The sequence below is a fragment of the Anser anser genome, assembly GCF_964211835.1.
Source record: "Anser anser genome assembly, chromosome: 4".
Lineage (NCBI taxonomy): Eukaryota > Metazoa > Chordata > Aves > Anseriformes > Anatidae > Anser > Anser anser.
In genome coordinates, this window is record NC_139724.1 from 38182981 (window position 1) to 38204511 (window position 21531).

Below are 21531 nucleotides of genomic sequence, written 5' to 3' on the forward strand. Positions count from 1 at the left end.
TTTATGACAAGCATGCAAAGAACAAACTTCAGCAGTCCTTGCTGTAATCCAGAAATGTTTTCACCGGCTCCAAGTGGTAACTCCTGAAGTGAGGCGGTTATGAAAGCAGCACCGGGCCTGCGGGGAGGATGCGAGGCCGGGGCAAGTCAGGTTCTGCTGGCACGTCGCTGGTACACGCACCGAGGAGCTGGCTGCTCCTCCCGCTCTGCTCGGGAAGCAGCCGAGCGGTGGCATTTAGTGGCAGGATGCCCCCCGCAGAGCCCTGCCCTTGCGGGAGGTGCTGCTTTGGCTTGGAAACAGCCCGCTCAGCATATACTGGAGGCTGGGTGTGTAAAAGAGCAGTATGTCTGTCCTACTTCTAAATTAAGTGTTTGCAATTGATGCAGCAGCACCTATAAAGCCCTCGATGCCTGTACATTTCTTTTTCGAATGGGTTTTGCTGATCTTTCAGCGGTGCAGTTGGAGCACTGCTGTCACCATGAAGGCACCTAGGAGCTGTTATAGCTACACAAAGCCAACGATTCCCGTACAAAAGGAGAGCTTCTAGAAAAGAAACGGCTGCACTGTGGAAACTGGTGCAAACTGTACACCAATTTAATGCCGCTCCCTCTAGTTGGTTAGCATTGCAGAAAATATATTTATTCGTGATTGCAGATCCTGGTGCTATATTTAGTAGCCTGTTCCCCACGCAAGTTACGATCCCCCCCGAGAGCCTGGCAGGATCTCCAAGGACGTTTCATGCACTGCCTCACCCCCAGCTTTCTCTGATGGAAGTCAGATGGATTTTGTTTTACACAAACACATCTGCAACACCTCCAGCAGAAAAGCTTTGCGAAGATTATTCCCCACGGCCTTTTTCCCCTTGGCAAGCTGCTAGTAGCTGGGGCCACTGCCCTGCTGCCTCCCGGCCCCTAAAGGTTACCCTTTTTGCTGTGGGGAGGGCAGGGACGCGTGATACACGCCAGGATGCAATCTGGCATCCAGCCGTGGCACTGACGGCCCGTGCACTGCAGCACAGCACCAGCAGGACAATGGGGGCAAAGCCTGGGGAAAAAAAGGACGCGTCCAGCCCCCAGCTAAGCTCTCAGCCTGTTCTGCCCTCAAACACCCTGCACACACAGGTGCTGCATGCTGTTCGCAAGCACCTTGTGCTTCCACCGCTGGGAAGTGTAACTAAAGGCATTTTGAAGAAGAATGGTACATGCAAATGTGCTTCACATCTGAGTCCAGACATCCATCTCTTTTCTAGGGCATGTTAGAAAGCTCCTTTGAAAGGCTTTACTATCCCTGGCTACACATCCTGCACATCAAAATCATACAGACGCCAAGCATTTCATGCTCACCTCACGTAGCATTGTTTGTACTAGTCAAAGATAGGACTTTTAAGTCCAAAAATGCTTTTCCACCTTGGGTAAGCTTAGCAAAATGCTGCCTCACTCCCCAACACACAGCACAAGCCTGCAGAACGCCCGGGCTATGCAACTGAAGGATGCCAGCATCGCCACTAGCACGCCATTGCTAATCAGAAGGGGTAATCAGCAGGTTAATCAGGGGAGCTGTTCCTGCGAGTTAACGTTCAACTAAGAGCAAAGTATTTGCAGAAGCCGTTTCCTGCCCAGAAACATGGGGATGAGAGAACAGTTTCGGGCACATTTCTGACAACGAGCTTCTTGGTGGCTTCGGGGTTTTGTTTTTTTGCAACTTCACTTCCAATCTTGTAGTCCAGTGCTTACATGGTGCTGTCTGACAGTCGTGAGGATGTACTTTTTTTCTTGACCTTACTTAATAACACAAATTTTCAGGCAGAAACAGAGCCAAAGGTTTCAGACCGACGTGGAACACCCCGGGGCACAGTTTGCCGGCAATGTACAGGTTGAGGCTCACAGTTTGCCAGCTCCAGCCACATCATCAGTGCACATCCTCCCCCGCCGCGAGGCGTAGGGTGACAGCTGCCAGAGTTCAGGGTCACGGCAGTGGAAAGGAGTCACCACGGCTGGACACAAAGATGTTTCCATTTGGCCGGCAAAAAACAGTGAGAAGCCAAAGGACAAAAATCACAGCGCTGCATGTGCCATATGCCTCTCAGTTCTACCACGGAGCACCTGAAAATGTAAGTCAGACTTCACTACAGGTAGGGAAATGACTCCAGGAATACTATTACTTGTTTCTTCGCGAAAAATGTACCAGCCATTTACTACACAAGGGTACTAGCTTACAGCAGAAGAATTATCTGGCTCGATAAATTAAAATTTTCTTACCAAAGCCTTTGCTTGGTCTCAGTGGCTCTGTTGCAGCGGTTTCTTGCATGAATCTCCTTGATTCATTGCTTCCTTTTTTCTGTTAACCTGTAATACATGCAAACGTAATGATAGCCACTAGCCAAATGAAGACTGCCAAAGAGAGCCTTTAAAGAGGTGGGAAAGCACAGAAGCAGTAGCGATGGAAATAAAGTGATAGTCTGAAAACAGAACGAGGAATTGGCCTGCACTTGAAAGGAGGGAGGTTTTTAATCTTTGTTTTTTATAGCCAACAGAAAACCCAGGTCATACTACTAGAGCACAGCGTACACTTTTTGGACTCAGTCCATATGATTTACTGTAGTGATTTCTTCTCCAGTACTAACAGTGTGTAAGTACGGGGAAAAGGCCTTAGTCTTAATTCTTACATGAGCAGGGCAAGCCTATCAAAGCAAACACTCTTTCCCATTCTTCCTTAGCAGTTTTCTGGAAAGAAAGCAACTGCTTTGTCCTGCACCACTTCAGGTCAATCTGGTTGATTGAAACACACACCGAATCTACACAGTTTCACTTGCACTTCGTTAAGTGAGTACCTTTATGAGTTGTTGCAGTAATGTCTTTTTTTTTTCTTTAGTTACAGCTTAGATACTACCAGAAATGTGTGTTTTCAACTGACATGACATTAATAGCTAGTCTTAATAAAAACAAGTGAACAAACAAAAAACACGTCAGTTCTTATTTCATATATCATACATCATATATCACATCATATATCATATACCATATGTCATATATCATATTTCATATTTCATACTTCTATTTTGATCCACTACGTCTTTTTAAATACACTGGCCACACATTTTAGTCACTGTCAGTTGCTGTATCTACGGTGTTTATCCTCAAACAGTACAACCCATCAGCTCGCACACACCAGGCATGCTTCTCGGCTGTTCCTTCCCCTGGTTTTTCAGCTCCACGCCTGAGGCCACACTCCTTCACTGGCACAAGCCAGGCTTTGCACGGGAGGCTGCATCCCTGGGGAGTTTTAGGAGCCCTTCTGAGCTGCCCATAGAGCAGTACAGCCGAAAAGGTAGCAGGAGTTGCTCCTGTGCCTCTAATATATATTAATGTCATATATGAAAATCACATACATAGATGTTTAATATAAGCAGAAACTCTGGAAACTAGCTTTAGATGCTTGAGAAAAGCACAGCCATTGCAAGACTGACATGCCAATCACAAGGGCTGCCAACGCTGTGCTTTTTAACAGCAGCATCACAGTGACTCAAATACCAGCTCGGCATTGAAGTTAGTACTTCACGGTAGTGGTGCAGATGAATAATCATTCACAGGGACTCAAAACCCCTCTGATTAGCAAATGTTCTTTTTATCCACAGCTGAATCTTTAGCTGCTGAAGCCAGGAGCCCTTTATTGCTTCCAATTTCTGAGTGGGTTAAAAATATCTTGAAGTAAATGGAAAAAAGTTGTTGCACACATTTTAGGGCACGTTTAACCTTCTTCCTCAGTGTGTGCCCTTCCTGGAATAAGCAAAACAACTGAGAACTATGGGCAAGAACAGCAACACCTAACCCCTCTGGATTAGCTTTTGTTTTCCTAAATGTGTGTGTGTGTGGGGGGGTGACCAGGCTTTTACAGAAGTCAGCCCATCCCTCCACCTCTCCGCAGCAGTCCAAAGCACAGCCCGCCTGCCCCATCTGGGGAAGAGCACCAGCCTTGGTGGGAAACTTACAGGCAGGTGAGGGGTAGTGCTATAAACCCGGTTACTTGCTAACTTGCTACTCGTTACTTGCTACTTGGTTACTTCCTCGGTTACAGGACCTAATGTGAAGGTGCTGTACAGAAAGCTGGATTATGATGTATAGATAAGAGGCTCCTTGAGCTCTTCAGTATTGTTAAACACAGTTGTTTTTCCTCGATTCTCTAGAATCAAGTAAATACCTGAAGAATCTGTTGGTTTTAGTGTGTGTGTGTTTATTTATTTTGTAAGCAAACGCTGTTTTCAAAATCCATCTCCTTATGGAAACAGAGAACATGAGACCCAAATGCACCCTACTGGTTTCAAAATAAGATGCAAGCAGACAGGAATCTAAAACATACTCCCCACTCTCTCTCTCTCTTTTTTTTAAGATTGATCATTTATTTCAAAGCCAATCTTTATCATTAATTTAGGGAAAGAGAAAGGAGGCTACTTCTTTTGAATGTTTGCTTTTGGCAATACAAGCTTTCATGCAGCAGATGTAACGTGAGATGCAAGTTGTGCCACCTGCATCAAAACAAATACAAACGTTGCGGGGAGGTGAGCACAGCACGCTCGGTAAGCTCCGAGCTGCTGGCAGGCTGACCTGTTATCGCTGCCATGGCTAGGGGCACCATACAGGTGTCCTAATGGAGCCCGGCCCAAAACTGGAATGCCTCTGCTGGTACCAAGACACAAAGAGTATGTACGGGTACTACCAGAGAGACCTGCTTACCCTAAGACTGTAGACGACATTCTTGCTGCCAAGCTCCGAGTTGCAACAGCCCATGTCTCTGGTCAACAATTGTCACTGTACCTCAGTCAGATTACATCAATTCTGGGTTGTTTTCTAAGCGTGAGAAGAGTAGGAGAATGGAAGGGAAGAGGATTACTGGTTTCTTTAAATGAGCATCCATATTGCTGGGAAATTTGCTTTTCATTCATTTTAAATTATAAGTTTTCTACAATTCAAAATTCTCCTTAACCAGAGGCAATTCAACACAGACAAAAAATAATACATGTAGATAATATCTGCACTGAGCAGGACTGTGGACTTCAGTTACTGTCCCTGCATTTCTAGCTACTTTTATATGCCTTTCTTTGGGCTTTGGAAGTAATTTCCTAAACTACAAGGAGCTGCCTTCAGAAACACACGCCAACCTCTTTGATTCTGATTTTGCAGCTGGCTGGCTGCACAGATCTCAGTGAATCCCAAGCGGTCACTGGAAACCAGCAGCAATTCTTTCCCTATCAATGTCGCCTCACAGGCCGCACTGATGACTTCATTCAGCTGTATGAATAGGTAAGTCTCCGTTTGGACTTGCAGTGTGAACCAAAACTACAAAACAAACAAACAAACAAACAAACAAACCCACAAAACAAAAGGAAAAAAGAAATCCCTTTTCTCATTCCACCCTCAAACTCCAGAGTTTTTTGTGAGTACAGTATAAAGAAATGAAACTCAGGTACTTGTTTTCCTTACAGGTCAATCTTCAACAGACTTCTGTGCAACTATGACCCAGACCAGAATGAGCATTTCAGTTTTCTTACAATAATGTCTATTTCTAATAATTATATAGCTGATTGGCATTGATTTTCATACAAAACCGAACTGCCATTTTTTTGTGGAAGTGAAAATATTCACCAAGAAGGGACTTGCTCTATCTTAGTTCTTTTACAGACTCCCACATTAACTACGTTGATCAAAATTAGATGTTAACTAATTTTTAGATCGTTAAGGCATGCCAGAGGTGAAATAAAGTGAAAGGCAATAGTTCATTGCATGTTCTCAACTTCTCTCACCACAGCTGAAAAATTGTCTTTTTAATTATTGGTTTATAAAGCTGGGAAAAAATGGCGTAGTGCATTGGGCTTACATGGCAAGGTTTTGGTAGCAGGGGGCTGCAGGGGTACGGAGCCGTGTGGGAGCAGTTCTTGGAGAGCTGCTGCCTGTGGGCAGCCCCCGCAGGCTCAGTTCGGGAAGGACGGCATCCCGTGGGAGGGACCCCACGGGGAGCAGGGGCAGAGAGGGACCGTGAAGGAGCAGCAGAGACGAAGCGTTAGGGACTGACCGCAGCCCCCATTCCCTGCTCCCCTATTCCATGCAGGGGGAGGAGGTAGAAGAGGGTGGATAGGGGGAAGGTGTTTATAGTTTGTTTTTTAATTTTTTTTTAATTAGTTTCTCACTGCTCTAGCTTGTTAGTAGCTAGACTAGGTAATACATTCTATCAATCTCCCCATGCTGAGTCTGTTTTGCCTATGACGATGATTGTTGAGTGACCTTCCTGTCCTTATCACAGCCCTTGAGCCCTTTTCATTGCATTTTCTCCCCCATTCCCCTTGAGGAGGGGGAGCGAGAGAGTGGTTGTGGTGGAGCTCAGCTGCCCAGCTGGGTAAAACCACCACACAAGGGTGAAGCTATTTCAGCTTTCACAGTTTTGATGGCTGTGTACTTTAGACCCTTTATTGGATCAGCTTTTTTATTTTTGATTGGGGGAGATTACAGTACACATAAAAAAGCACCAAGTATTTTGATGCTTCTTAGCAATAGCTTCACGATGAGGTAAAGGAGAAATGGAAACAGCAAGAAAACTTGAATGTGCAGCAAGTATATGTATGAATACTAGGACACATTTAAAGTTTGCATGTCAGCCTCCTGCCTTCCTAATTTGAAGGTAGCTTTCTTCCCAAGTAGTGTAATGAAATATAGCGTCAACCTAAGATGAGGTTTCACAACTGAATCACGTTGATGGTTTGTCTACCAAGGTCCTTTCTGGTCATTCTGTTGCACCAGAAGCATAGAGCAAATACGTTCAATAAATACGTTTTTTTTAAAGTCATTCAGTAGAATTTACAGTCTGATCAGTGATAACTGCAATCATGTTTTGCATCTTTAAATACCTCCAAAATATGTTCTAGCTTTTTGTTTTAAATAGATTATTTATTAAGTATGGAAATAGAAGAAATGCATAGATAGAGCATAGACAGTGAAATAGTACGAGGTAACACCAAAAATGTTTGAAAGTTCCTATCTGGGCGAATAGGCTACGATATTTACCAAGAAGCCCACTTAACATCAATTGGAATTGAAACCTTGCTCTGTGTGTGTGTGTCTGCATACATGTATGGAAGCCTGCATGACTGTTTTTTAAGAGAACTAAGCTGTATCTGAAGTTAAGAGCATTTTTTTCATTCAGAAAGGTAAGCCTATGAGAAATGAGGTAAGCCTATGAGAAATGTCGAAGGCTCCTTAAGGGTCTTGATATATATTCAGGGGGCAGTAATTGCCAGTTTTGTAGAACTTCAGGTAAGGCCAGAACACGCTCTGAAGCATCATGCGGGTGTTTCAGATGCTCCAAAACAACTCTGAGACCTCGCAAGAAGGTACCGACAGTAATCCAAGTACTGTGATAGTCTTTCACAAAATTGTTAGCCATGCGTACAAAAAAACTAAGGACCCTTTTGTACCTCCCTTGCTTATCACAGTTTATTGTAGATTTTACTGTAAGAATTGGTATCATACTTCCTAGAACAATTACTGAAAACAAGCGATAACAGTTTGTGGCAAAGCCAGTTTATTAGGTTTCTGGGATTGTGTCTTACCCTCCCCAACACATACAAAATAACCCAATTTTACAATTTGGTAAGGTGAAAATATGTATACAAAGTATTCAGTACTTTTGACATCAATTCCGTGGGTAGAACATTACTACTGAAAGCCAGGAAGCACACTGAATCCTGAATCAATGACCACATTGCCTTTATGGCAGAACTGTTAAAACATGCTATGTGCTGAAGACATGATTACATACTTAAAACATTGTTTTTACACAATTTTAACGACATGAAGGCCCTTATTTACAGGTTGTGAATAACTCAAAGCTTAACAGATTTGCAGATGTCTGATATCGAATTTAACATTAACATTGTATCTACATAATTTCCTTACCTCAGCTCCCAACCTGACTGACTGACTTTGGAATTCTTCATTCTGTTTTTTTATTAGAAAAAAAAAAAACAGTTTGCTGACATACTTAGTACTACACAAATAGTTAAGGTTGATACTTTTGAGAAAAATGAGTAAGAATGTGAGTGAAAAATAAATTGTCCAAGAGGGCTGTAAACCATGTTTATTTATAATATTATACACATAAATGTAAGATCAATCCTTTTCCAAAAAAAATTATTAAGGAAACTTGCGTTAAAAAGCTGATTGTTTCTGAAAGGACTGTAAATCAAATTCTAGTCATATAAGGTTCAGCGTGAATACAAAAATTCCCTTTAACAAGTGTTGCATAAACAAAATTACTGTCATAGTTGTAGCAGCTTTATATGGAAAAAACATAATATATTTTGTTTAGAATCTTTTTAAGCATCCTAATCTTATTAGGCTGAATTTAATGCTATTTCTAAGTGTGGAGAAAAAAAAAGTCAATGCATTTTTCCCTTTATCAATAGAACACTTGCAATAGAATTTAGAACTTAGTAACTTTAATAGTTCAAAAGTTAGCTTGCTTCAGTAATTTGTTTGAAATAATCATTAGGATGGCGGCTTCTAAACTGGGCCTTACATTTAGTTTCCAGTCAGCATTGCGCACTTTACACTGCAAATCAAAAACCTTCATTTTTACTTAAATTCCTTTAAAAATTAAGTCAGAAAATATTGTTTGATCATGGCATACGAAGTCACAGACTGAATTCTACAGATTACACTTCACATTACGTAGCTGTGTGTGACCTAGAACCATTTTTGTTGTGAATCTTGACCTTCACAGAACAGAACTGAATGAAATGGCTGCAATTACGAGAACACAGAAGATGGTTCTAGAATAGCGATTACTGACTCACATTAGTAATGCCATGGATGCCCAACTTACAGCCATGACATTACATGAGCAAGTTTTAGCCAAAAATCAGATTTGGCAGACTTTCTCTGTATTTCAAGATCTAACTTATTTTGCATTGATACGTATTTAAAGTAAAACCCATATTCCCTACTCTTTAAATGGATGATACTGTCTTACCATTATGCAAGCAAATCGACCTTCAGTTACGGAAGCTGGTAGTTCCTTTGCACAGAAGCCTTCACATATTCTAGCACAAAACAATACAGATCATTAGACTATGGTGGCCTTGACATTTTCAATAAATAAGGCACAACTTTGTACGTCAAAACGGGCATGAGAAGTAACATTCTGTCCTAAGCATTTTCATCTTTAAAATATGTTATCGAGTTGGTTTGTAAAAAGTTGTTTTTTTCAAGATATTTGAAAAACATCAACACTAGCATCCTCTGAAACATGTATCTTTGAAAACCGTTACGCTTTTGGCAACCTCACTCCATTTTTTCACTTACACTGGGACACAACTCAAATACAGCGTCCTTAGAGGTCAGTCCTCACTGACTATCAAAGTTTTGGTAAGGCCAGAGAGGCTGTGGGTAGTTCTAGTCCCAGATTTTCCCCCATATCCTGTGCTAAAGGACTTTTCATATGAAGGAATGCATAGTTTAGTCTTACAAGTTAATTATGAAAAATTAATGAACTTCTAAGTATTAATTGTCTAGAGGTAGGGACAAGTTTGTCGATTCTCTTACCACTGCCATGTAGAAACGGACAAAGTTTACAATGGAATGGCATGCCATGAAAGCCAGCAGTTTGCACTCACACTGAAGCCCAGACTTTATCTGACAGTCCTGTTGCTTGTTTGTTTTTTATATAAGTAGGTACTTGCTTAACAGCTTGCTAGCAGTCATCAAATATTCCTTCAGACATTAAAAATCTCCCCACTCACTGACCTGAAAAATCAAGCTATCTGGCTGTCCCAAAACACTTTTCCTCCTACATTATCCCAATGCAAGTAGCAACCAGAAGTGCTAGTAAACTGTCTTACTATATATAACTTTACCACAAGTGACAAAAACGATCTCAGGCAGCAAGAGCTCAAGAAGAATTGCTTTGTCAATACTTCACTTGAAAGTTTACATTCCTGTATATTTATAGTGAAACTTCAGTAATTCAGAAAGTACAATTACAAAGTGCAAGAAAATGAGACGGGCACATCTACACCAGAAAAAAAAAAACACAGTAAAGTGCCAAAAAGATTTCCTATAATTGCTACCAAACCCTGGATCTGTGCCAAGATCATAATTTTGGAGCATTTGCAAACAAGATAAGGTGATAGCTAATAAATAGTGAGATTTAACACCAGCAGGTCATGGCAGGTTTTGGTTCAGGCTTTATATGTATTTGATCGCGATCTGGGGGTTGACTAAGCATTAATGGCTTGTGACTTTTAAGCTTGTGAGCCAGCGTCATAAATATGGCCTCCACATGGTCATTGTCATTGGGGTTTTTGGCAGAGGTTTCAAATAATGGCATACTGTGAGTATCAGCAAACTTCTGGGCCAAGTCCGTAGGTACCTGAATAGCACTTCTCAGGTCACATTTATTTCCAACAAGAATCCGTGGTATATCGTTGGCAAGGAGGTGTTGTTTGCATTCCTCTATCCACGATGGCAGACTGTGAAAACTGGCAATGTTTGTCATATCATACACAAACACGACAGCGTGTACGTTCCTGTAATAGTGCTGCACCATACTCTTTCTGAAGCGCTCCTGGCCTGCCGTATCCCATAGCTGGATCTGAAAAAGGAAGGAGAACAAGAGAAAAAATGTTTCATTACTCATGCTAGAAAATAACACACATTACCCATAGCTAGGAAAGTTACACAATTACAGAAATTCACTCTTCAGAATTAATCATACTGGAAAGTTTGTGCTGAAAAAAACTATTGCTTTTATGCAATTTCAGAAATTGTTGCTTCCAAAACTGCCTGCTACAAAGAAATTAAGATGCAGCTTGAACACAAATACACATTTCTGAAGGTTTACTGAACCAGGTATTTTGTAAGATTTTTACAAAAACAAATACAGAAATCTTGTCAGTTATGCTTTTCTTTGACAAAACAAAATACTTCACAGCATAACTCAGCTGACATGATTTTTTTATTGCCAAAAATAATGTCATCTTCCCCAAAGCATTGTTCTTATCATGAAGTTAACTGTCTATTGTGGTAGACTCATGAAAAGTAGGAATAAATCAAATCGTGCACAAACAACAAAAACAAAACGAACAGAACAAAGAAGTCTTTCTGTAGTCTATTAGACTCAAACTCTCCTATGAATCTCAAACTTATTTAATACATAAGCTAGGACCATACTATGGTTTGTAGCATAAACCATGCATAAGAGAAAAAAAAGCACAAAACTTCTGTTAGTTTATCATGATACTGTTATTTCCAAGTATGCCCTATTCTATCCTAAATAGACTGAACTCATATTTGTTCAAAACCTATACAGTCAGTGTTACAGACAAAAAACATTAATAAGTGAAATGCTCTCAAACACTATTGAGATCTATTCCTAAAACCACCACAGAAAGGTACAGCCAATATTTTCCCCTGATGAAAACTCCCGTGCACGCAGTTCTGCATTCCTTTGATCCAGATGTTTCAGTAAAACTTATTCCGAAAGTCTAAGTGTCTTGAAGGTTGATTTCTTTACAGTTTTTACTATTGACTTTGACATAAAAAAAGGAAATGAGGTGCTATAGAAATCTGCTAATGGCAAGAAGCTAAGATGTATCCCTGACAGAAAGGTGACTTACAGTACCATATAGAAAAATAATCTGGAATAGTAGGAATAGGGTGAAATTGAACAGGAAGAGATGCAAAGCCTTGATAACACAGACTAATAATGAAGACTTCTGAAAGCGCAGGATTCATCCGTTTGGAAACGACAAAAATGGATAATGATCCACATACACGAGTCAATCACAGGATGTTATGAATCACTAGTGTGAAGGGAAAAGAAGTAAGTGATGTTTCAGGACGGTGTGACTTTTTCTGCAATATTATGTTCCACTCTGGTCACCCAAGCTCAAGAAAAACCTCAGACCAGAACCGGTGGAAATGGTAGTTACTGGTTTGATCAGGGGAACAGAAACTTTACATGAAAACGATAGAACAGCTTGGACTCCGTAGTCTAGTCCAGTTATTTGCAGCTTCTGATCAACAGACTTATAAGATCCACGTACCGCTTCTAAAAGCATCATTAAGATTACGAAGAAAAGCAAGGCAAGGCACCCTAGCCTCTGACTGAAGACAGCGGTAGTCAGCTGCAATTCACCTCATCCTAGAGCGAATACCTGCTTTTTGCCAACTCTGTTGCGTTCTGAACACAGCTGACTGCATCTCCGCGGCCTGTAAAGGCAGCATCAATAACTAGATTAAATACAGGCACCTAAGCTTGGGCAAGACTCATTCACCTACCCAGCTGAGAGATAATTCTAGTACTATACACTAACAGAATATTACTAAGTCAGGAGATTCACGGGAAAAAGAAAACATTGATTTGGGCTATGACAAATTAAAGAGAGGGGAAAACAAAGCACAGGCTGAGGTATTGCTTATTGCTCAGACAACAAAAAGGTGAGGAACCACTCTATATACTCTCCCAGAATGTTATATCAAATCTAATGTAAAGAGGCAGCTTGTTTTCAGAAGCAGCTGCAGACGCTGAGGTTACGCTTCTCTCCCCACCTCACTCAGAGAGCAGAAGTCAGTCACGCTTCAGTCAAGCACAAATCCACAAGCTTATTGTCAGCCTTGGGTAGAGAAGAGGAAATTAAATTAAAGCTTTACATATCTTTCAAGTTAAGCTGAAGCGACAGCTCCTCCTAAATGTTATTTCCGTGAAGCTTTCAAACTTGAAATGTGTCATCTCAAGTAATACTTTCCCAACACTGAAGGTTTTACACTTCACAAGTTCCTGTGTTCCTCTCACCAGGTGAACTTGAGCAGACCATCCCATTTCTGACACCCTCTCCTGCCCCAAAACATATTTGCTCTACTGAAAAACACTGGGAACGACCACTTTTAGAGACGTGCACTGATGAATTAACATTAAGATTATTGTTTCATTATTATTTAAATACCATCCATCATCAAGGAGGCACTCTTATTATAACAGCCATTTAAAACAAGGGCTTTGAAAATCTGGTTTAACAGCTTAATTCAACTAATAAAAACTGAGGACAGAACCACTTTGTCACACTCCCTAGGAAAGACAAATGGTACTTAAATATATCAACCCAGCTATCACCTCCCACCTTCCGACTCCTTTTTGTGGATCCAAGAAAGATTGTTTTCTGCACAAGGACTCCCTTAGCATGCATGGCTTATAAATGCTGGTAAAAACACAACTGCCCTTTAATAAAACCAAAATGATAAATTATGCCTCCTTTAACAAGATGGGAAAAAAAACCGCCAACAGCTCAAATGAGCAGAACGTGATGTTTGGACTTTCTTCTTTGAATTTCATTTGCATCCTTTGCTCTGTTAATGTAGGTCAGTAAAGAGTGACATCATTGTTTTCTTCGATTTTCAATGTGCAGGTCACTTTAGGCAGAGGGAAATCTAGAATGCAATGTCTGTTGAAAATTTTAATCTATTCCTCAAATCTAGGCATTGCTGTTTCAAATGAAGCTGTGAGCCTACCGTGTAAGCTACACAGGAATACACTCGTCCCTATGCCTTGAATTCTAAAAAACTGTGTGGGAGACCCCCGGCAAGAAGAACCGTGCTTGTATTACTGCCAATGACACAGCGTTTTTCCAGCTGCAAGGGAAATGCTCTCTGTACTGTAGCAGCACAAGAATGACCATCCAGCTGGCTGGGGGAAGGGAGAAGAGGGAATGAGAAGACACCAATTAATACTCTCTTTCAAAACAAGAGGAAAAATTCCTCTGCTCAGAGGGCCCGGCCCTTCAGGGCACAACCAGAACAGCAGCAATTCGGCTCATCTCACCTCCTCTCTTTCCTGGTTCAACAGGCATTGCTGGGGAGATGCTATGAGAAAGAAAGGTAAAGATGAGCAAGAAGAGGTGGCAAAGAATAAAAATTGGCGCGTGCTCAATGACATGTAGCATCCTCCCAACAGTTACAGCCCTGGCCGTAATGATGAAGTTTATTTATTTTAAAGCTAAAACTGAGCTACCAGGAAAACCATGAGTTTGAAAAGCATCTTCTCCAGTTCTCCACCTCCTTCGACCGGGATTGGCATATTCAACAGGCAACATCATCAAGAATGCAGCAACACCACCTCCCACAACCTATGTAACAAAATGGCTCAATAACCAATGTGAAGCATCTTGGAGCTGTGAATCTGGCTCTTTGGTTTTAATTCCCTGCAGAGAAGGGTGGGCACACTCCAGAGGTGGTGCAAATGCCAGGCAGTAAGATGGTGTTGACAGGAAGATGTCCCTCGTGAGGTTCCCTTCTGTTCTGGATAGCAACAGACCGGAGAGTACAGAATCTCGGCTAGAAGCCGATGAAGTGTTATTCAATGGTTTTATAAGGGCAAAGAGTAACAGACTCTTACTTGTGCTTCTTTTTTAGTTAAAAAGGGCATAGGGTAAAATAAAAAATGGGGAAGACAGGCAAATGGACAAATAAAAGGAAGAACTGGCAAGTGTGTGGGGCAAATGGATAGCCTCCCCATCTCCAACATCTTTAAGCAGTGAGTAAACAAAGAAAAACTGTGGCTTTCAGCTGACTGTCAGCTGTAATTCCAAAGCCTGGTGACAACATATGCAGAAGTACAATGCCATGACTACTGCTACTCCCTTTTTCCACACATCTGCTAAACTTTGATCACAGAAGCAAACTATCATACAGAAGGGAATTTTGCTTAAAACACGTTACTGCTAGCAGCCAAGCTGCACTGGTAAGCAACCAGTGGCTCAATCTGCAAATAGCTGTTAGGATCACAACTAGTGCTTACGCATCCATCTGGCAAGCAAGGTATATTTCATATACTTTTAAGATCTGCTTTAAAGCGCAAAGAAGGTGAAAGAGCATTCATCTCCCCCCCAAGATTTTCACTACATTTAGATTCGTAAGAAAAAAAACTTTGGCTAACCCTGTAATCGGAGCAGAACACACGTCAAACGTGAGCCAAGCACCCAGCCTGCCACTGTCCAGCCCTGCACCGCATGCAGCAAACCCAACAGAATCCTACAAAAACCAGCTGCGACACGTCACTATCGGGACACGGCAGCTCACTGCTGAACCACGTTTGGCTTCTTGATGGGATGTCACTTGCTATTTTCAGCAGGGCCACCGAATCTCTGCATTAAAAAGCCAGATTTTGAAACTGATTCTAATCTGCTACGGAAATTCCTACCCGCACTTCTCTGAGGCTGCCCTTGCGTTGTATTTTTATACGAGAAACGGAATTTGCGCTGGAAGGCGCCTCCGGCTGTCACGGCGGTGGTTCTTTCGAACGATTTTGAGGCAGAACGCCTGCTGGCGGTGGCAGCCGCCTCGCTCCCGCAGCGTGCGGGGTGTGATTTTCCTAAGGCAGGGGATGCCCCTGGGGGCGCAGCGGGGGGGGAGCCGCGGCCCGTCGGGGCGCTACCTTGATGCGCTCGCCGTCGATGGTGACGGCCCGCTCGCGGAAGTCCACGCCGATGGTGGCCTCGGTGCGCTGCGGGAAGCGGCCGGCGCAGAAGCGGTAGGTGAGGCACGTCTTGCCCACGTTGGAGTCGCCGATGACGATGATCTTGAAGATGCGGGAGCGCGCCGGCGGCAGGCTGCCGCTGCCCGGCAGGCTCAGCTCCAGCGACGACTCCAGCTCGGCCGCCGCCGCCATCATCGCCGCCGCCTCCCCCCCCCACACACACCCCCCCCCTTCCCGCCTCCGACCGCCCCGCCCCGCCCCGCCGACCGTTAACGGCCGCCGGCGGCGGGCAGCGAACGGCTGCGCCCGGCCACGTCACCGCCCCGCCGCGCCTCTCGCGAGAGCCCCCCGCCAAGCGCTGGGCGGCCGCTGGGCGGCGCTCGCCCTGAGGCGGCGGGCGGAGGGCGGGGGGTGAAGGGAGGGGGGGGGCGCGGTCAGGGCCCTGTGCCCGAGGTAATAAAGAGGAAGGCTGGGGGCACGGGGGCTCTGTGCTGTCCTCTGCAGCTGGGGAAGAGGCAGCGGCGGGTCCATCCGTGGCACAGCAGCACTCTGGCCAAAAATGGTTGATGTGTCCCGCAAGGTGAAGGGAGACGGGGATTTGCCCTCAGAATCTGTTAACAGCCCCACCAAGGGCTTCAGCCTAGGAGGGAGGTTTGACAGAGACATCACGTTGAAGCAATTTACCTCTTAAAAAAGAGTTTAGCCATGACACAGAAAAACAAATGTAGCGTGCGGTAAACAAGAGGATGGTTGTCCTTGCGGTAGCTCCCTGGCCTGCAAACCAATAGCCGAGCCAGGATTCCTGAGGCTTGGATCAGAAGCCTAATAATAGCCACGGCGGGGAGTCCTCCTCGTTGTTACACACACCTGTGACCACTCAGCCTTCTGCCTGCACAAATCGAGCAAGAAGTGATCCCTGGATCATTGCTCCCCAGCCGTGTGGTTGAAGGATGGTGTCATTGACCCAGTCGTTGCTCAAGTGTAAGCACAAATAGCCTAGGGCCAAAAAACCCCTCCCTCAGAGTTCAGAGCAACTGGCTTTGTAGCCTAGGCAGATGAGTTACAGTGCCCACCTCAGTGTGGTGTGAAAAAATCCACAGTGTATCAAAACCCTGTGCATGGAGAAAGGAGCTGCTTAGTGCAGTCAGCATCAGCCCTCCAGGGAGTCCTTGTTATTCCCCTTTCCTGTGGACCACCCTAATTTAAGTTTGTTGAGAGGTGCCTCAGCCCTGTAGATAAGGTGCCTCCTGGGATAAGATGCCTTCTTTTATTCATCCTGTCAAAAAATAGGAGTACTTTTCTGGTACAAAAATGGAATATGGTACTAGTGGAAAACAAGGAGACTGTGCCACCCTTGCGTTCTCATGACCCTCCGACACTAGTTGCTCTGTTTTGCGGCAAGAATGTAAAATGTATTTGGCTGAGGGAAGGGAGCACCAGTAAGTGTGTCTCCACAGCCTAACGGCTAAAGAGCAGAGGATTCCTAATTCTAGTGGGAGATGCTCTGATCTGGGCTCTGGCTAGCACACTAAAAGGAGATTTTAAACAGCTGCTTGGCAGGGTCTGCCAACAGCTCATTCAACCAAGTTTGATACGGGTTACGCCAAATTGAGCTATAATTAGATTTGAGCTCTCAAACAGCTTTCAAACATCATTTACTTCAACAACTAAGACTCTGTAAGTGGCAGAATCTATACACCATCTAGTGGCTGAAGGCATTCTTAGTCATGAGATTTTTGTGCTCTGCTAATTTTACAGACACCCCCAGCACCCTGCCTGTGACTTTGCCTCTAAATATTGTTAACGGCCTTCTCAGTTTATAACCCAAATTTCTGTTTTGTTAGCCGCATGACAAGCAGCACTACCTACACGGGGATGCTTTTGAGAACTGCTGAAATCTGGCTTCTGAAAACTGCCCACAAGCCTCACACCTTTTGACCTTCCTCTGTACTGCAAACGTCACAGGCGTCCATTTTGGACATTTGGGGGGCTCCTCCCAACAGCTTAGTTCCTAAAATCTCCTGCTGGGCCTCAGTGGTGCCCCTGAATCCTGGTGCTGACAGCACTTCTGGCCAGGAGGCTCCATTTTTGGGGACCTGTGGAAGTTGGGGCACTGAATGGCCTGGAGAGAGATTTTGCTCAAGGTTTCTGGGTACAAGTGCTCTTTATTTAAATGAGTGCATGGTTCTTTCAGGGAAAGAGAAAATAAAATCCTGAATGGAGTTAATGAAGCTTCTCATTTACTGAAGGTTTCTTGGTGGCACTCCGTATTTGCCTGATGCTCTTGCAGCAGCGTCCCTTTGAGAAGTCCACATGAGCTAGTAGAGTACATGTGGGCGTTTTAGCTGTCCTTTTTAAACTTCCCTATTAGCCCAGTCATAAGACTTCCTGATCAGCCTTTGCAAATCGTCCCAGATTTAACACCAGGCGACTTCACCCATCCCACCCATCACTCCTTTCTCCTGGAGAGCTGTCCCTCCAGAGCAGGAGCTTTGGGGAGGTGGTTGTGCATGGTGGTCGGATGCCACCGACCCCCCCAGTTGTAGGTGAGATGGAGGTGGAAAGGTCAGTCACTTTTACCCGGACAGATGCGCAGAGTTCATAGTTTCAAACAGTGTCCAGAGCACGGTACACATCCATTAATGTTGAAGGTCAAACCTTTTCCTTCAGTACACGTCATTTAGTCCAGCTGGCAGTCGCTCAGCAGGACGACAAGTTGTCTTTCTATCAGTTATAGTTTGACCAGTGAGAAAATAGATTACACATGGAGGGATTCATGTAAACAACCGCCTTAGTGGCCTGCTGAGGTTTGGGTACGTAAAATCCTGCAAAACCAATACTGTGTTGTTTTAGTATGAAAATTTTAAGACTGTCCCGGCTTGGCTGGATCAAAAATACAGCTAGTCTGCTGCTCACTGTGGGAAGAGGAAGCTTAAGGGAAGAATACAAGATCCGGGGGAGAAGAGCCTGTTTTTACACCCTCACAACTTCTGCTGATCCACGGTGAGGGATTTCGCAAACAGAAACTGAATCAAAACTGTTCTACTGAAAGTCTACCTTCCTTCATGTGAGAACAAATATTCCTGATACGCTTCACTTGTGAATTAAAACTGGCCTTAAAACTTGTTTTAAAGCCAATCCTCTGATTTAAAGTGCTCTAACAACAGCAGTAAAGTAGAAAATCCATTGTGTTTAAAGCACCATGTTAACTTCAGGTATATCACAACATTATAGAGTTCTCTTCTTGAATTATTTCGGAGCAACTACGTAAGAGCAGCTTACAAATGCACTTAATAGGCTGAAGGATTTTTAGATCAACCCATGCAGCTGTTACACAGACAATCTCACTCTGGCTAAGTCAGGAATATGCAGAATGAGGTCACTCTCACTGTTTACTTCTGGGGAAGAAAAAAAAAAAAGAAATATTGCCATATGACACTGAACTCCAAACAAGAGAGAAAAGTCAATAAACAATGAAAGTTATCAGTACTCGGTAGAATTCCTTTCCAGCTTTCTTTGTAGGGAGTATTCACACGAGTATTTGAATGGGATTTGTGCATCTTCTGTGGTAACTTCTCACTGTGAAGGACAAGAATCTTAGAGCAACATATGCACAAGAGATACCTGAAGTAAAAAAATATAAATCAGTAAAGCCTAGTCTTTCATTTTTACACCAAGGTAATGTTCAAAATAATCGGCAACTCTGATCCTCAGTGAAACTGCTGTGTTCTGTTTTCACTGTATTTTTCTACCTTAGGCTATTCTATACCACTCGGTTGCTCTGAGGTGAAGTACACAGCCCCTTTTTTAGCAGAGAGTGCCAGCCCTGAATAAAATGTGCTAGGCTACAATATTTCCCAGATATGAGCTGTAACAGCACTTTCCAAAATTCTGAGATGTGTTTTCAATGACACAGGAAAAAGGGAGTTTACATCTTCCTAATCACTTTCCCATTTTGCCCTCAAAAGTGTCAATTTTAGTTAAGTGTAATTGCTTACTACTTTCAAATTAGAGTATCTTTTCTGTCCATAAATCTGACTCCAGGGTATTTTGGGAAATGGCAAGGTGGATGCAAGTGCCTGGTCCTGGAAATCCCCACAAATGAAAATGCCCTGAAGTCTGGCAAATACAGGGATATGGCCAAAGAAACTCAGAGATGCAGCATTTCCTGGCAAATTCTATATAAGGGGAAGAAGGAACATATGGTTCCTTGGAGGTCCTCAGCAGTGAAATAACGGGCTACAAGAGCAGATCTTCTTAACTAGTGATGAGTTAAAAAACGATGGTTAATGCAGTAACTCCCGTACAGTAACATCTCAGGAGAATCTCTTGGGCTCAAGTCACTTTTGTACGAGCTGTTTCAGTGTAGTACTGGAAATTTCATCACTTCTGCTCTATATGTGGTGATAAAAATGTTGATTAGATCATTACATTTCATCCAGCACTGGCTATTTCTGGATGCTGCTTTCTGTAAATTTGGAGACTAGCAAAGTAGTTGAATTTAATTATAGTAACAGAATACATTAAAAATGTTTCTTGCTGTATAAGCATTTGAAAAAACTTTTGTTTTTCTTCTTTCGAAAAGACAAGTCCTTTTAATACGCTATTCAGCTGTGCTTAGTGAATGAATGTACAAGAGCCGAAGTTCACAGCTATTTTTATTTAGCAGATGTAGAGAAGCCTAAAGAAGAGGGATTCTGAAAATAGTTGCGAATCTCTGGACTCACTCAGCATTTCAAGAATAGTTATTTCTGTCTTCCCTTGAAAACAGAAGACTTGTCAGTCACATGAAAATGTAAACTCTGTTCAACATCTAAAATGATGTCTACCAGGTTTTAAGTTACGGAACAAATTAGAAAAGAAGTGTAAGTCTTGGACTATCTCCTGCTTATGATGTTCTGAAGGGGCCAGAAACTTTCGGTGGGCGTCCTTCTGATGCTGGTAGTTTCATGGCAATCCATTTAAGCATTTTTTAATGTTTCTGCAGAGATACTGCACCTCTGACTTCTGAACTCCTCTGGGAGCTTAGTCCTTCAGTGCTGAGCCTCCAGTCCTCCATGTCTTGAAATTGTGTGGTTTTGAAAGGAAAAGCTCTGCTGTTGCAAGGCTTGACTCTGCAAGTCTCCAAGAGTTGGACCTTCCATTAACATGTTCCTTGGCGATGAAACACCGGTGCCAGGGGTGTAGTAGCAACACGGGGCAGCTCTTTAGAAAGCTGCATTTAAGAACCCTGTATGCCAGGTTCCTAGAACAAGCTGAAAAACAAAGTATTGACACACCCTGTTTAAAGCACAAAGCCAAGCGTTTCATCTGTCTTTGCACTGAGATGAAGTTTTGACAGTTTCTTTTACCGCCAGTGACTGGAATGTGACTTCCTCATTCGCTGCTGTGCTCTTGTTCTTGTCAAAACTATAAACCTAAAATCCTTAATGAAATTAAGAGAAATTGAAGTTTTTCCATGTCTGGCTTGTGCTTGGGTTTTATTTTTATTTTGTTTTGCATGGCTGATGAGAGATCAGTGACAGTGTTCAGCTTAGCGTATGCCTTAGGTTGGGTGGTGACAGGCCTCATCCACCGGCCACGTTGTAGTCATTACTGAAATAAACCTTACATCCCCTGCCACGAGAACCTGCCAAACATGGCCAGAGAAAATCTGTACCCTGTGTGCTACAGGCAGCACCTGCAGCTCCACGAGCAATAGTTTTACAGACACAAATCACTCGATGCCCCTTTTTGTATGAACTGGAGCGGCTGTGGGGTTGGGCCTTCAGTGCTTGGCGGTGGGGGTCCCTACGGAAACGTGACGCCACTGTGACTAAAATAGCTCGCCGTCGGGCCGTTCAGGTGGCTGAGGAACACCCCCACGTCAGGAGGTTGTCACAGGAACAGGGGCTCGCAGCAGACACCAGACCTGCACAAATGCTGCCTCCAAAGGCCCTGCCCTGGAGCACCGAGGAGGTGGTGCTGGGCCCGTCCCCACCCGAGGGGCAGCAAAGCTGCTCTGAGGCGTTTTGA

At 43.5% G+C, this 21531-nt stretch overlaps 1 protein-coding gene across 2 annotated transcripts; it reads right to left on the reverse strand.

Moving 5' to 3' along the window:
- Nucleotides 1-7552: 7552 nt before the first annotated feature.
- Nucleotides 7553-15744, reverse strand: RAB33B (RAB33B, member RAS oncogene family). 2 transcript variants are annotated; one of them, XR_014583912.1, is made up of 3 exons: nucleotides 15475-15744; nucleotides 9019-10638; nucleotides 7553-7985 (listed from the first exon to the last, which is right to left on the reverse strand). XR_014583912.1 is itself a non-coding variant. In XM_083834941.1 (2 exons), the coding sequence occupies exons 1-2, from the start codon at nucleotides 15709-15711 to the stop codon at nucleotides 10195-10197; spliced, it is 681 nt and encodes a 226-aa protein (XP_083691067.1). In that variant the 5' UTR covers nucleotides 15712-15744; the 3' UTR covers nucleotides 7553-10194. The 2 variants fall into 2 exon arrangements, 1 of the variants encoding a protein (XP_083691067.1); XM_083834941.1 differs by having other exon boundaries at nucleotides 7553-10638.
- Between the last annotated feature and the right edge of the window lie 5787 nt (nucleotides 15745-21531).